Source organism: Panthera leo, chromosome E1 (assembly GCF_018350215.1).
Source record: "Panthera leo isolate Ple1 chromosome E1, P.leo_Ple1_pat1.1, whole genome shotgun sequence".
NCBI lineage: Eukaryota > Metazoa > Chordata > Mammalia > Carnivora > Felidae > Panthera > Panthera leo.
Genome location: NC_056692.1, coordinates 43,049,649 through 43,066,497, shown reverse-complemented (window position 1 = coordinate 43,066,497; position 16,849 = coordinate 43,049,649). Strand labels below are relative to the sequence as shown.

The window sequence follows — 16,849 nt, the reverse complement described above, 5'->3', positions numbered from 1 at the left end:
CAGGTCCAGGCTCAGCATCCAAATTTGACTGAAGTCAGAGTTCAGCCTTTAGACCTGGAACTGACCATAACTCCAGAACCCACTACAGAGACTGAACCTTCTCTAACCATGCAAGAGACCCCAACCCAGCCTCCAGAGCCACCTAAGGAGGTTGTTCAGTATCCGTCCCAACAGGAAGTGACAGTTCCTACTCCAAGTAAGGATCAAGGTCAGCAACCAACATTGCCCAGTGTCACAGCTCATCGTGTGGACTTGGGGCTTACCATAACTCCAGAACCTACTACAGAGGCTGAACATTCTAACACCCGTGAAGGAGACTACAGCTCCTCCTCCAAAGGACCTTGAGGTGACACTTGCACATCCAGAGCAGGTTCAGAGTCAGCATCCAAACCTGACTGAAGTCACAGTTCCACCTATGGACCTGGAACTTACTGTAACTGCAGGATCCAGTGTGGAGACTGAACCTTCTCTCAACCATGCGAGACACCCCAACTCAGCCTCCAGAGCCACCTAAGGAGGTTGTAGTTCAATATCCATTCCAGCAGGAAGTGACAGTTTTCCAACTCCAAGTAAGGATCAAGGTCAGCATCCAGCATCACCCATCATCCCATTTCGTCATGTGGAGCTTACTATAACTCCAGAACCTATTACAGAGGCTGAACATTCGACAACCCTGAAGAAGACTACAACTCCTCCCCCAAAGGACCTTGAGGTGACACTTGCACATCCAAAACAGGTTCAGAGTCAACATCGAAACCTGACTGAAGTCACGGTTCCACCTATGGACCTAGAAATTCCTGTAAGTCAGCAACCAGAGTCATTTGAGACAGGTTTTCCTCCAACAACTGAACATCCTGTGGTGCATTTTGTAAACTATACCTCAGAAAAGGCATACACAACTTTAACTTGGCAACCAGAACAGAATGCCACCACAGACCTCAAAATATGTGAGCGCTGTACCTGCAAAGATGAGACACTGTCGTGTGTTGGTCTCAGCCCACAGCAGAGGCTCCGCAGAGTGCCCGTGCTGGAGCCCGACACCTACAACGGCACCTTCACCATCTTGTAAGAATCGCCTTTACTTGTTTGTTCTCTGCCTCCTGCTTGACATGGCAGTCTCTTCCTCAATGTCGTCCTGGGCCTTCCTCATCTCCCCAACCACGTTGACTGACTTTCTGTTTTTAGCTTTTCTTTGTCAACTATCCCTTATCTTCATTTTCCTTTTTACTACTGTTCGCCCTTCTCCAATCTTTTACTTGTAATTGTCCTTATTCTTTTTCCTTATCCAATTTTTAGCCCCATTATTTCATTCCTTAACCTCTACTCTCCCATTTTTGCTCCATCCTCTATAATAGGATACAACAGAGTAGTGAAGAGTAGAGATTCTGGAACTAGATTGCCTGCGTTTGGGCCGAGGTCTGTCATCTATTAGCTTTGTGACTCAGTTTCCTTTTCTGTGAAATGGAAATTATGATAGTTACCATCTCATGGGATTATGGTGAGATCTAGATGAGGTAATACATATGAAGCACTTGGATCAGTGCCTGGCGAAATAGGAGTGTTAGCTGTTATTATTTTGATTCCCCAGACCTCATCTTTGACGCCCGGCCTTCCACATACAGTACTCAGTTTGGGCCCAACCCAAGAGTAAGTACTATGGGCGCCACACTAGGATGAAATCGTCTTCAGAACATGAAATGACAGGTGGGAAGAAAGGAAATGGTCATAAAAAGGGAGGTGGCATGTAATTAAGTACTAAAAGAGGTACCATGGGTGTTGGAATTCAGCAGACTCTGTAATCAGCGGAGTATGGAGGTCAGGGAGAGCTGCATGGATAAGCTAACACTTTAGCTGAGACTTAAAGAGTGGCTCTGATGTGTTAAATAGAGAAAAAATGGGTATAAGTCTAGGCAAAGGCACGGCTGCAGGAATGATCAGGAATTAAGAATTAGGTTAAGCAGTTAAAGATCCAATTACGAGAAACCTTGACTATCAGCTAGAGAGGTTTGAACGTTAGATTCTGAGTTAGAGAGAGCCATTGAAAGTTTTCAAGCATGAGATATACAGACCGCTGAAACAGGATTATTTTCAGTTCCCCATATAGGCCGATCTGGAGAGGAGAGCTTGATCCAGCGAGACCAGATAGAATGTTCTAACAAAACCTGGGAATAAAGTAACAAGGGCCGACTCAGAGTGGCTGAAAAGAGTAGAAAGAAAAGCCTTGAGAGCACTGCAAAGGAGGAAGTGACAAGATAGACTAACTGATGACAGTCGCGGGTGGGGTGTGCACGGGAAAGAGAAAACTCAGATATTACTCTGAAACTTCTGTCCCAGATAAGGAGAATGATGGAAGTTGAGGCATCTTTTACCAGGGAACACAGAGCAACCAGAAGGCTTCAGGTTGACTGGAAATGTCCACCAGGCACATGGGCAGATGGGTATCTGTTTTGAATTTATTCCTGACTCCCCTGAAAAAAATGTGTATATAAACTGACCAGGTAAGCTGTTGCTGAGGGAAGAGGACAAAACTAAAGGTAAAGATTCAAAGTCATACGCAGAGTTAGCGGTTGAAACTGAACCTCAGGCATTTAATAGCTTCTCTTAAACATGTGTAATTCATGGATACATGAATTATCATGGATACTTTTTTTTGTTTTTAATGTCACAGGTATAGAGGATAAAACGTGAAAATCCCACCCCACCCTCCCTACCACTCATAAGATAACTCCTGTCACCTTTTTGGTGTGTGTCCTTCCTTCCCATCTCTTTCCTTTGCATTTTTTCCTAATTTCCTAATGAGGGGATACTTTTTAATTCCTTGCCCAGTGATTTGTTGCTTTTCCCTATACAATATGTCTAAGAAATCTTTCCATGTTAGTTATTCTAATTTCTAACTTCCCTTATCCTTCTAACACCTAGAGAGGTTTCAGTAGAGGGCTTCTTTACATTTGTTTGCTGATAATGGTAAATTTTTTACCATTTTTTTCGTTGAATTATTATTTTCTCATTGATTTGTGGAAGGAACCATTTTAGACACATAAGTGATTTGGGGAAAAAAAATACTTATCTCCAGAGTAATTAACAGGCGTTATCTACCCAAGGAATGGAACAAATAGGAAGTTCAGGTTCTAAGGAGCTGGCTTGTTTGTGCCAGTGGCCCCACGCTATCTCTTTATTAATTGCACCACCTGGGATGCTGATAGCCGCGGAAATTAGAAAGTTGGCATTTACTGCATTGGAATATTCCCCACAAGGTTGCCAGTGATTCTTTTATTTATTCTGTTCATTCCTTTCCTACCTATTCAAGGATCTGAACTGTGTTTCTTCACAGAAATTTCCAAGGAAACTCTATTTCTCACATTGATGAAAATGTATGGAAGGGATACCGTTGGGCTGAGAAACTGTGAGTATATTCTCTCCAAATACGAATACAAAAAAAAAAAAAAAAAAAAACAAAAACTAACTGCATTCTAAGGTCCTTCTTGGTCCAGAACTTTGAAGTCAGTAGCTCTGAGGAAAGGTGTTTCCCCTTCCATATCCCAACTCGACCTCTACCGATTGCAATTCTGTGTTAATTTTTTTTTTTAACGTTTATTTATTTTTGAAACAGAGAGAGACAGAGCATGAACGGGGGAGGGTCAGAGAGAGGGAGACAGAGAATCTGAAACAGGCTCCAGGCTCTGAGCTGTCAGCACAGAGCCCGACGCAGGGCTCGAACTCACGGACCGCGAGATCATGACCTGAGCTGAAGTCGGCCGCTTAACCGACTGAGCCACCCAGGCGCCCCATCTGTGTTTATTTTAAAAATTAAATTTGGCAGGTTCCCTTTAAAATTAGAATCAATTTCAACTTATTTTCCATTATACAAGGAATACGTGATTATAGTCTCAATATATAAAAATGAAATAACAGGGGGGCCTGGGGGGCTTATTCGGTTAAGTGTCCAACTTCGGCTCAGGTCATAATCTCAACGGTTCGTGGGTTCAAGCCCCACGTTGGGCTCTGTGTTGACAGCTCAGAGCCTGGAGCCTGCTTCGGATTCTGTCTCCCTCTCTCTCTGCCCCTCTCCTGCTCATTCATTCCCTCTCTCTCTCTGTCTCAAAAATAAATAAACATTAAAAAAATTTTTTTTGATGAAATAACAGATCTAGTGAACACCTGCCTTATGTTCTAATCCCCCCACTGCTGGGATAGCCACTACTCTGGATTTAGTATATATCCTTCCAGACCTTTTTCCATGCATTTGCCTACATACATATTTACAGCAAAATAGGTTTGTTGTGTGAGTTTCTTATCTTTTTTTTACATAAATTGTAACATCCTACAACTCGATTCTTTTGCTTCGTGGTATGTCTTAGACTTTTTTTCTTCCAGTACATAGAGGGTTACCCCATCCATGCAAGCTGCTGCATAATATTCCATAGTATGAGTGTATTACGATTTAGTAATTCCCCTCCTGATGGATGTTTAGGCTGTGTCCAGTTTTCTTATTACATGCATTGCTGCATGGACCACCTCATACATGCATCTTTGTGTACGTGGGTGGGTATTTCTGTAGAATAGATCCCTGGAAATGGAACTGTTGGGATGAAGACGATGTCGATATATACAATTTTAATTGCCCTCAAAAAAGGTGTGCCAATTTACACACCAATCCATACACCATGACAGCATTCATTTCCTCCTACCCTCCCACTCTTGGATATTCTCCATTTCTTGGCTGATCTGGTGGGTGAATAAAATGGGTCCCTTCTGAATTTGAATTTTTCTGATTACGTATACATTTAAATATCTCTGTATGTTTCCTGGGCATTTGTGTTTCTTGTCTGAATTTTCTGTCCTTTGCCAATTTTTTTGTTATCTTTTTTTTAAATTGATTTGTAGAAAAAGTCAGTGTAGACACAAGTAATTTTGGAAACAATATTATACTCAAAGTAACTGACTGGCATTTTTCATGACAGATTGTGTGTCATATCATCAGTTCAACTTGGGTAGATAAGTCATAAATGACTTCTGAATTAATAATAAAAGACATAACAGTCATAGTAATCTAAATGTAGGGATTATGATCCCCCTAAAGTAGATTCCCCCCTGCCCCTTAGTCTGATAACCTTACTGGTAAGGGACAAATGGTAGAACAAGGTAGTTGTTTTCTTATGAATTTTATGAATTTCTTAAATACTATATATAGTTTATATTTTCTCATGATAGTATCTAACTTGGAGATCTTATTTCCCAAACTTGTAAGAAAAATGAAAGTAATTTGGCACAAGGAACAAGAGAGAGTGGAGAGAGTGGGTAGGCTGAGGGACAGGGGTAGGAGAAAAACTTTGAATTGTGTATTATATACCTTTGGAATTCTGAGCCATGCAAATATATATTACCTATTAAAAAAAATAAACTGAAATTAAAAAAATATTTTTTGAAAAGCGTGTATTTGGTAGTTTATATACTAGAAGATGAATCTGGTAAGATTTGATGATTCTTAAAAAATTTTTAAATGTTTATTTATTTTTGAGAGAGAGAGAGAGAGAGAGAGAGAGAGAGAGAGTGAGTGAGCAGGGAAGGGGCAGAGAGAGAGGGAGACACAGAGTCCAAAGCAGGCTCTAGGCTCCGAGCTGTCAGCACAGAGCCTGATGTGGGGCTCGACCCCACAAACTGTGAAATGATGACTTGAGCCGAAGTCAGACACTTAACCAACTGAGCCACCCAGGTGCCCCAAGATTTGATGATTTCTAATTCAGCTTGAGGGTTATGCCTTGTAAGACAGAAGTTTTTAACTATGGGTCAATAGTCCCCTGGGGCAGGATTTTTAACCTTTTTTTCTATATATCAAATTTAAAAAAAAATTTTTTTTAACATTTATTTATTGCTGAGAGACAGAGCATGAACAGGGGAGGGGCAGAAAGAGAGGGAGACACAGAATTGGAAGCAGGCTCCAGGCTCTGATCTGTCAGCAGAGAGCCCAATGTGGGGCTCGAACCCACGAACCGTGAGATCATGACCTGAGCTGAAGTTGGACACTTAACAGACTGAGCCACCCAGGCACCCTTCTATATATGTATTGATGATCTGCAGAAGCTTATGTTCTTGGGATAATGTTTTCAAATGTATAATAAGTTAAAATATATAGGAAAAGGAAATTATGTGGAAATAGAGTTTTCAAAAATTTTTAAAAAAGATTAGTGATATAGCAATAAATCTGCTTCTGTTAGAATATTAAATAACAAAATATAATGGTACGCCTACTAACTATTATAACTTCAAGGTACTGATGAGAATAAATGATATTTTGAGATATCCACGCCAAATATGTGATATGAAAATATCTGATTTCTGCTGGGGACCAAATAAACTACACTAATCTGTGGTTTGTTGCCTGCATTCATAATGGAAGGAAATGCTAATTCTAGTTAGAGGTTTGTGAAAATAGAGATGTGATTCTATTTCCCATCCAAGTTTGGCACCCACAAATTCAGTCCATTCTATTCACGGACCTGAGCCCTAAAGGGATGGTCTGCAAATTGAAATCGCATGCACACCTTTGCACGTATTCAAGAAAGTACAGTTTTCTAGGGAAAGGGTCCATTCCATAGCTTTTATGAAATTCTCAAAAGGTTCTTGTCTCAAAAGATTGAGTCACAAATTGGGGTGGAGGTGGAGAAAGACATTTGTTTTCCTGTGAAGTTGTACTTATTCTCATAAATGATGATAAATGAATGATTTGTTTTAATTAAAAGTAGTATATTTGCAAATTGATACCTGTCACTTTCTGAATTCATTCAACAAATATTTATGGAGCATCTCCTATGTCCCAGGAACTGTTTTACGTGCCAGGGATATAAGCTCAAGAACAAAACTGACCAAATATCCCACTTGTCAAGGGGTTTACAAATATATAATATAAAAACAAATATGTAAATATAATAAATACATAGAATTTCAAGTATTGGTAAGAAATCAGTGGCCAGATCTCTCAAGTTTTCTAATTTATTCAACGACCGTTTCTGCTGCTCATAGACTGAGTTTTTTACTAATGATAATACTTTTCATTCATATAATCTTGAGTTGGTTCTTTTTATTAGATGTACTGTTTACCTCTGTCTGAGGATATATTAATGATGCCATTCTAAATTTTGTATACTGTTTATTTTTGAGAGAGAGAGAGAGTGAGAGACAGAGTGCAAGTTGGGGAGGGGCAGAGAGAGAGGGAGACACAGAATCTGAAGCAGGCTCCAGGCTCTGAGCTTCAGCACAGAGCCCAGTGCAGGGCTTGAACCCATGGACTGCAACCTGAGCCGAAGTCGGATGCTTAACCGACTGAGCCACGCAGGTGCCCCATTAATGTTGGTATTCTCAAATCCTTTTGTGTTTTCTCTGTTAACTGTGTCATTGACTATAAGCTGTTATATTTGTTTTTTATTTTCTGTCCTGAATAGAATTGGCTTTCTCACTCCATTTGGTCATTCCTGAGTGCAATTTATCTTTGTAGTTGAGATTTGACTTGCTTCTGTTTTCTGGTCCTAAGGAAGAGGTGAAATGAACCACGGGGCTTGTTATTGGTGACAGGTCCCCCTGAGAGTTAAAGAAGAGGTGGGAGGTGACTTCTAATGGCTAGTCAGAGTGTATACCCTTCCTCCAGGGTTCTGGGACCCTGCCCCCTTCTAACACCAATGGCTCCTGCCTGGAAGAAAACACCCTTTGCTGCCAGATCCAAGGAGGAAGGATGTGGGGTTGATGTGCTGTCCTTGGTCCTACTGCAGTATCCCAGCTAATCACCCTGTAGGTGGCTCCAAGGCATTTCTGGTGGGGAGTGTTTGTAGAGCTACTCCCTTGGCTTTGAGCTAAGGTTGTGGATTTTCTAATTGTATCTTTTCTAATCATCCTTAGGGACTTTGGTGGAGTTTGGAGTTTGGTAGAGACTTGGCATGTTTCAATCTGCCAGCTTGAAATAGCACAACCTCTTAGGAAGACAATTTTGTACCCCTGTTAAATCCTGGAGAAACTTAGGCAAATGTGTACTAGGATATAAACAGAAAAATGTCCAAAGCAGCACTGTTTATAATAACTGAAAATTAGAAAAATCTAGTATCCACCAACAGTAGAATGAACAAATAGTGTTACACGGGTATTTACTCTATAGTTATTAAACTGAGCATTTATGTTATGTGCATTTTATGCACATTTTTAGTTCTCACAGATATTTTTTAGATGGGGAAAAAAATTAGATGGCTTTACTTGTAGCACTGATATGGTTATAAATAGGGCTTCCACAATAAAATTTGGGAAAAGAGAGGAGGAAGTGGCAGTTCTGTCCATGTTTTTGCCACTCAGGGCTGGGTTCTAACAGAGATTTTGTGATCCAGAGAGTAGGCATTAAATGTACATTTTGGTGTGAAGAGTGGATAGGGGTGTGTGTGTGTGTGTGTGTGTGTGTGTGTGTGTGTGTGAGAGAGAGAGAGAGAGAGAGAGAGAGAGAGAGAGACAAAGGAGTATGTGAGAAGAAAAGATTTGAATCAAACAGCAGAGATCACCATCCCTACATTAAATAAGAATTAGTGTATTTGGTGGCACCATTACCCAGGTTTCTCTCACATCTAGCGGTCCTGTGTAGCAAATAGTTGTAGTTATTTTTGCATTTTGACCCAGAAATGACCTTTTCATTTTGCAGAATTCTCAGTGACAATTATCTGACCGAATTACATAAAGACACATTTGAAGGCCTGCTATCCCTCCAGTATTTGTAAGTTAATCAGTTCATCATTTATTATGAGTTTTTAGTTATATTATTTATTAAAAAATACAGGGTTCAAATTGGATAATTGCAACAATTTCTTCTAACAGTAGAATTCTATAATTCTCTATAGTGGAATTCTATAATTCTCTCTATTAAATTCTATAACTCTGTAAGTCTGTGGGGACCCAGCCCATCTCTAGCATTAAATACCTCCTATGCATTTTCAACTTTTTAATTTTATAGACAAGATATAGGAAAAAGCCCTTCAGTTGTAGAGGAAAAGGGGTAATGAAGTCTGAGCAATTATGGACACCCATATGAACCTTGTTATGTAAGTGTTCATATACCATCTGCTTTTATTTATATTTATTATTTATGGCCCATGGATCAAATCCTGTGTATGGTCTGTCTTGATACAACCTATGAGTTCAGAATGATTTTCATGTTCTTAAAGGGCTGTAAAAGAGAAAAGAAGAGAAAGAAACAGAGAATATGTGACGGAGACCGTATATGGCCTGCAAAGCCTAAAATATTTACTGTCTGGCCTTTACAGAAAAGGTTTGAAAAAGTTGGCTTAGTAAAATGAGAGGAATTGAAGTTAACCTCAAATTGTCACCTACAAGACAAGAAAATATAGAACACTTACATTAATTTGAATGCCATTAACCCAGAATTTTTAAATAATTTAATCTAAATTAAATATTTAAATATTAAATATTTAACTAAGCAGGTGAATTATGTAAGCAGTATTACCAAGTACATATTAAATTATTAAGAGATTAAGGATTTCAGTGTGGGAAATTTTATTAGTTTATTTTTTTATTATTATTTTTTATGTCATTTATTGTTAAGTTAGCTAACATACAATGTGCACTTGGCTTCAGGAGTAGATTCCTGTGATCAGTGTGGAAATTCTTATGCCACCATAAAAATAGATGTTTAAAATGATGGTTAAGGGGTTGGGGCTCCTGGGTGGCTCAGTTGGTTGGGCGTCCGACTTTGACTCAGGTCGTGATCTCACAGTTTGTGGGTTCGAGCCCCGTGTCGGGCTCTGTGCTGACAGCTCAGAGCCCGGAGCCTGTTTCAGATTCTGTCTCCCTCTCTCTCTGCCCCTCCCCCACTCATGCTCTGTCTCTGTCTCTCTCAAAAATAAATAAACATTAAAAAAATGATGGCTAAGGGGCACGTGGCTGTCTCAGTCATTAGAGTCTGCAACTCTTGATCTCGAGGTTGTAGGTTAGAGCCCCATGTTAGGTATAGAGATTACTTAAAAAAAATGAAACCTTTAAAAATATAATGATGGTTAAGTGGTATAGTTAGAAATGTTTACACTAAACAAACATCAGAAATGCCTCTAACTTCGCTAATTACAGAATAAACATCTCTCCAGCCTCATTGTCAAGGAAGAAATGTTTGCATATATCTCTGTACATTAGACATACAGAGATACTAATGTTCTTTGCTATGGAGGTTCAGTGTTTATTCTTTGTCCATGCCATGCAAAGCTGTGTATTTCATTAATCCTTTTTTAAAAATTTTTTTAATGTTTATTTATTTTTGAGAGAGAGAGAGACAGAGTATGAGCAGGGTAGGCACAGAGAGAGAGGGAGACACAGAATCCGAAGCGGGCTTCAGTCTCTGAGCTGTTGGCCCAGAGCCCGATGCGGGGCTCGAATTCATGAGCAGTGAGATCATGACCTGAACCGAACGAAGTCAGATGCTCAATTGACTAAGCCATCCAGGCGCCCCTCATTAATCCTTATTAATGATGTGCTTTAGAAAATAGATTCTTCTTGCAAATGTGGAAGGCTTAAGGGTAGTGAGTAAAAAGAATCTCATATGACACTAAAAATAGTCCTTCAAATTATCAAACCTTCCAAGTCTTAGGGGACAACCACTTTGTATTGGTCTTCTTGGCTACCTCTGCCATCTGGGCTCCAAACATTACAAACACAGTTTGGAGAAAAACAAAAGAGACAAACTGCGCAATGGATAGGGCCTTTCATTATTTCTACTATGAGGTACTTTGTAAGCCAATTATTTCATGTCAGGTGAAGTGTTCTCATTCATTCATTCATTCAAAAAAAATGTGAATCAAAACCTAAAAAAGAATGTGACAGGCCCTATGCCCAGTACCATAGGCACGCAGATGGTTAAGACAGGCTTCCCACCCTTGTAGGAACTCATGATTTCACAGGGAAAATAAACAGAAGCTTAAACCATAACGCCTAAGCACTAAATGGATGATGAAGCACTGACAAAGTGCAGAAGAGGGAGCCACAAAGTCATAAAACCACATTTCTTTTCAGTCGTTTTGCTCCTTCTACTCACTACCCAGCTGTTAATTTATTTTATAAATATTTGAGTTTGTTCTTTGTCCATGCATCAGTTTTAAACACAGTAGACAACGCAGATGAGCAAGACTAGTCCATACTTTCATGGAGTTTATGCCCAGAGGAAATGGAATGCCAGAATAACTATATTAAGAAGAAATTGGGGCACCTGACCGGCTGAGTCAGTAGAGCATGCGACTCTTGATCTCAGGGTCGTGAGTTCAAGCCCCAGGTTGGGCGTGGAGTCTACTTTAAAAAATTAAAAGAAGGAGAAGAAGGAGGAGGAGGAGAGGGGGAGGGGAAGAAATGGATTTGGGCAATGAGAAGTATAAGTTGTTTTTGGAACACAGAAGAGGGGGGAAGACTTCAAGTTGGATCAGGGAAGTTACTAGAGAAATGCTGTTTGAACAGAACCTTGAATGGCTATGACGTATCATCAGATAGACATCTTGGGAAGAATATGCTTGCAAGATAGAGTGAGTGAAAGGCAAAATGCAGGAGAAATTTCTTTGGTATCTGTAGAGTAGGAAACTAGAGCCGGATTTAGGATTTTGAAGGCCTTGGATAATATGCCAGGCTACCGTGTTATCACAGCAGTGCTCTAGGACAAACTTTAGACTGCACCAGGGTCACCGGGAGGCCTTGTCAGAACACAGGTTCCACCTCCACAGTTCCTGATTCACTCAGTCCAGAGTAGAGCTGAGAATTTGCATCTTGAGTAAGTTCCCAAGTGACTCTGATATTTGAGAACCACTCCTGGAGAATTAATCTGGTGACTGTGTGCAGTATAGATTAGAATGGGAGAGACCAGAGATGAAAATGCCAGTCAGAAGATGGTGGTACCCATGTAGGTGGAAAGTGAGGGACTCGGCTGAAATCCATGGAAATAAGAGGGTCAACCATAATCAAGAATGGGTGTTTCCAAATAAAAATCCAGGACCATGTTGTTTTTTTGTTGGCCCCACTTGCAGCTGAAGCAATTGATAAATTCATAGACCGTTTAGGCAACGTACAACCAAAAATAAATTTCTATTAATATGATAATATAATTCTGAGTTCGTTCAAAGTTAGGTATTGATTAGAGGAGTAACTTCTTTTCAAGTTAAATGAAAAGGTATCTTTTACCTCTTCTGGTATTGACTTGGTGTCAAGAAATAGAACTAAACCAGGAAGGTGTGCTAATGTGAGAATATCCCTTTTAATATTAGAAATTATATGTGGCGATCACAACTTTGAGCTCATAATTTAGAAATTGATGAGGCCACAAACAGTCATTTAATCAATTCTTCTGCTCTCAGGAAAGATTACTTCCAAGATCTATCAAGATCTATAGTTGTATATTTTATGTATGAAGATCACAAAGGTGAGACTCTTAAGAAAGGTGAGGACAGGGTTAGGGGCTCTGGAAGGTTCAAATAACAATTCCTAATACTCAGAGTTTAGCCAAAAGCTACTTATTCAATACTACCATCCTACTAATTAGATATCTTATAGCTAATTGAGGCAATATTTTCCTTTTCCTTTTCCTAGAGATTTATCCTGCAATAAAATACAATCTATTGAAAGACGTACATTTGAATCACTACCTTTTTTGAAGTTTATGTAAGTTACAAATATAATTTCATTATATTTGGAATTTGTATTAAACTTAATTGTAAACCTCTTTGTTATTCATTTGGAATGAATGAAACTTTATTAGTCGAAAGCTACTAAAATTATGTAGCAAATCTTTTTTGTCTGTGGCAAAGTTTGGTGTGAGAGTTATTATAGAGATCAGAGTGAATCGTTCTAGAGCAGCAGTTCTCTGCCAGGGTGATTTTGCATCCAGGTGACACTTGGTAGTGTCTGGAGACATTTTTGATTGTCAGACTGTAGATGTGCTCCTGGCATCTAGTGGGTGGAGGCCAGGGCTGCTGTCACACCCTACAGTTCACAGGGCAGCACCCCCCCCCCCCATAACAAAGATTATCCAACCATAAATCTCAACAGTGCTAAAGTTGTGAAACGTTTTTCTAGAGAAATAAACTTACTTCTCTAGAAAAAAATACTTACTTAACACAAGTATTTATTGAGCATTTACTGATTTGTATCTAATGCACCACATGTATAAACATGAAAGTATAAATCTTTCATGCAAATATTTTTTTAAAAAGGCAAGTATCTTTCATAGTGAGATTTCTTTAGTGTATGGAGAGAGTATTGTGGTTATGTTTCATTATCTATAAATTAGAATCACTGCCAAAGGATAAATATTCTGAAAGAATATCTTTTTTTTCTCTTTGTTTGTGTCTTGTTGTGTGTGTGTGTGTGTGTGTGTGTGTGTGTGTGTAGAAATCTTCGTTGCAATTTACTCACCGAACTGAGCTTTGGAACATTTCAGGCCTGGCATGGAATGCCGTTTTTACACAAGCTGTAAGTGAAATAGAAAATGAATACATGTAAAAAAAAAAACAAAAAAAAACTACATGTAAAAATATCATACAGTGATTGGTTAGGTGTGTGTTAATAAACCCAGTATGAATTCTGGAAAGTAGGTCTTAAAATCCATTTTTTTTTTCAAATGAGGAAACTAAGGTACAAAGAGGCCAAGGGACTTGTCTTAACTCCTAAATGGCACTCTCTGCCCTCCCTCGTACCCAGCTTTGTGTGGGCAATGAAAGCCCCAAGCAAGTAACACCCAAGTCAGTATTATCATGGGAATTCGTGACAGTGATGCTTCCCCAAGGTGTGCATGGTCCTTGAAATCCACTTTTGAATTTAACTTTGATTCCTGCTCATGTGCAAGTTTCCTATGCAAAAGAGAACTTCAAAGAACTAAGTTTAGCACAGAGTTCTCCAGGCAGCAAAAGGTGTGGGTGCTTCTTGAGCCATCAGGAAAGCAGAAAGAACTCCTGAATGCCTGCCACAGGGCACTGCTCTCCATGTGTTTTCTTTCCTGACCACTCTTCAATTAAGAAGTGTGTTATTCCCTTTCAGCCGGAAAATTCTGTGATTTCTCTGTAAAAAAGCAAATCATACTGGACATGTTCAGTGGCCTGAGGGGGATTTTTAGACTCAAGGTTGAAGACCCTCCTCTAAAGCAGACGCTGGAAAAGACTGTCTTACTGTCTTGTGGTTCAGAAATCCGATTTCACAACTTATCTTCCATTAGATGAAAGTGTTTACGGTGTGTCCGGAGCTGGAGTAAGTTCCTGCGGGTGCCCAAGAGCAGGGGCCTCCTCTCTCCTCTCATTAATTTGCTGATGCCTAACTTGGGGAAAGAATACTGAGGGTCAGTTTTTTGTTTTGCCGGCATGCCAGAGAACGGGCTCATTGAGTTTCTCCACCAAGAGGTTTTAGTGGTGTCAATATAATGTCTTAAAACTCACCACCTCTACTAAGCATCTTATAACACCGAGAGTCTCTTCTAAGAATCTGAATTTCATAGTTATGTAGGCAATACAGGACAAAATAGGGTGGAATCCGTTGATAACAATGAATGAATTCATTGAAAAACACTCAGTGCCACGCGCACTCTGTGTCGACAGTGTACTAAGTACTGGGGGTACAAAGAATACACAGGGACTGTCCCCAAGAATCTTTCATACTGGAAGGAGAAAAAGATGGCCGTTGATGGGAAAACGTATGTGAGCCATGCTGGCATCAGTGCAGCAGGGTAACGAGCTAGGGGGTGACAAAGTAGGGGATGGTTGTGGAATAGAAAAGATTTGTCGTGGACAAGGCAACAACTTGCTTGTGTTGAGTTTTCACGTTCATCTTGATGAAGTTTTGGGGAGATGGTGGGGAGTCGGGAGCCGACGGCCAAGAAAGAATTCTTGAACATGTCTTTGGTGCAAAAAGGCGATTTTATGAAAGCACAGGGACAGGACCGTGGGCAGAAAGAACTGCACTGGGGTTGTGAAGAGTGACAGGTTATATGCTATGGAATTGGGAGGTCAAGTCAAAAGGGAAGTCTCCAGAGGGACTGTGATATGTGAAAGAGGACTCCTAAGATACCAGAGGCCTTGCTATTGTCAAGCTAAGGTTGTTTTTCCGTCTAGCAAAGCATTAAGACAGTAGGGAGTTCCTGGAGAAATATTTTATTTGCCTGCCTCAAGTATCTGTCAATAGGCTGCAGGTTATAAGGAAATTTAATTTTACCTGAGATTTCCTTCTTGCCTTTGTTCCCCATATCACTATGGAGGGGTGATGTTGGGGCTCCAGGAAGCTGATTCTGTAGGTTTCTGGCGATTAGGCTATTGATAAGATTGCCTTTTTCTTGTAATTTACTAAGATATTTGTAAACTGATGGAAACTCCTATCTTGCCCGACTGAGATCTCTTATCAGTTAACCATTTGTTTTCTTTCCTTTCCTTTGTCCTCGAGCAGCCAGAATCACACATATCCCACCTGGGGCGGGGGCATGTGCTAACTTGTATTTTGCCCTCAACTTGCCTCATGCTCCCTCATCGATCTTACATGACAGAAAAAGGTAATTAAAGAACCAGAGCTAGCTGGTATTGAGAATAAATTAATACTCATGTCATGTGTGTTATGCCCAGAATTCGTGATCCCCAAATACCGCCAGGGAGCCGAGTCCGATGTAAAAGCAAAAGAGCCTTTATTCGAGCTAGCTCGAGCTCAATCCCCTACCTGCACTGATGCAGAGGTGAGATACCGGGGAGAGAGAGCCAGTTTCAAAAGGACAAAGGTTTTATGGGGGCCTAGGGGCAGTTGGTGAGGTAATGGCTGTGGCCTCAGCTGATTGGCTGGGGAAGGGTCCTGGGGAAGAGTGCTGTTAGGCAGGTGGGGGGGGGGGGTTACTCAAGGGGAGGAGGTGTGGTCAAGGTGAAGGACACAGAACAAGATGGAGTCAGCCGGCGTAGGCCCGCCCTTTCAATGTGGTTTGAATAGAGCTGTACTACTAAAACGAATTCACAGTTAACTTCCAAAAAATTATCACAGTACAGTAAGTGTGTATTGGAGGTTGGGCTCCTTGTTTGGGGCCAAACTTTTCTTTTCTTTTTTCTTTTTAACGTTTATTTATTCTGAGAGAAAGAGAGCATGCGCAAGGGAGATGCCATCCCGTGAATTCAGTCACGTTATTACCTATGTGACTTAATTACTGGGGTGTTTATAAGTTGAAACAATATTTTCTCCAGCATTAAATAAGTTTGTAAACCTTTTGGGCCCCAGCTGAGGTGGATTTATCTTGAACTGACTGAAGCTTAAACTTCAGGTCTTCTCACTTACATAGGCCCCTTCCGAAGTCTTGGGAGGGACCCTCGCAGTTCCTGTACGCATAATTTTGCATGTTTTGATGAGGCAGGATTTCCCAAAGTAGATGAGGTCCAGACCCTACAAGGCCTCGATTCACCCCTGGGTTTCAGGTAATTCTATCTCAGTAAGTTTTTTGAATGAAGCCTCTTAAGTTATTGATAAACACTGAGTGAACACGTTAGCGGTGTGGTAAAGTCTATTTTGAATCTGAAATCCACCTCAAAGCCATGCCAAGAGTTTATTAATAAGGTACCACTTTTTGAATGGTAGTAATAATCCTATTTCTTTCAGATGAAATCAGGAATGAAATATATTATGGAAAACCAACAGTGGTTGATAATCCTAAATGTTAAGTATACTTTTTTTTTCCTGACTTTAAAGTGCTTCTCCTTCATTCACCTACACAGGTGCAGACCGATGGCTTATTTTAAAAAATTCACTTCATTGCTTCTAACAGTACGAGCTCCATGAGTTTAGAAGCCGAAGGACTCTACGATGTAGAAAGGCTGTACCTTATCGG

General features: G+C 40.2%; 2 protein-coding genes and 1 long non-coding RNA gene across 7 annotated transcripts in view; 2 read left to right on the top strand and 1 right to left on the bottom strand.

Moving 5' to 3' along the window:
* Positions 1-16,849, top strand: part of PLEKHM1 (pleckstrin homology and RUN domain containing M1) — a 172,605-nt gene that overhangs the window by 67,988 nt on the left and 87,768 nt on the right. The window lies entirely within an intron of this gene.
* LOC122207335 (leucine-rich repeat-containing protein 37A2-like) overlaps positions 564-16,849 on the top strand; it is a 44,050-nt gene continuing 27,764 nt past the window's right edge. Inside the window, exons 1-3 of the mRNA XM_042917437.1 lie at positions 564-1,065; positions 3,332-3,403; positions 8,672-8,743. Of these exons, the coding sequence (XP_042773371.1) occupies positions 782-1,065; positions 3,332-3,403; positions 8,672-8,743 (428 nt within the window). The 5' untranslated portion in view covers positions 564-781. The remainder of the gene's footprint in view (positions 1,066-3,331; positions 3,404-8,671; positions 8,744-16,849) is intronic.
* On the bottom strand, positions 1,998-15,744 carry LOC122207337. 2 transcript variants are annotated; one of them, XR_006196769.1, is made up of 4 exons: positions 15,703-15,744; positions 14,176-14,320; positions 13,426-13,480; positions 1,998-2,162 (listed from the first exon to the last, which is right to left on the bottom strand). It is a non-coding gene; the product is annotated as an uncharacterized LOC122207337 (long non-coding RNA). The 2 variants fall into 2 exon arrangements; XR_006196770.1 differs by having other exon boundaries at positions 14,176-14,316.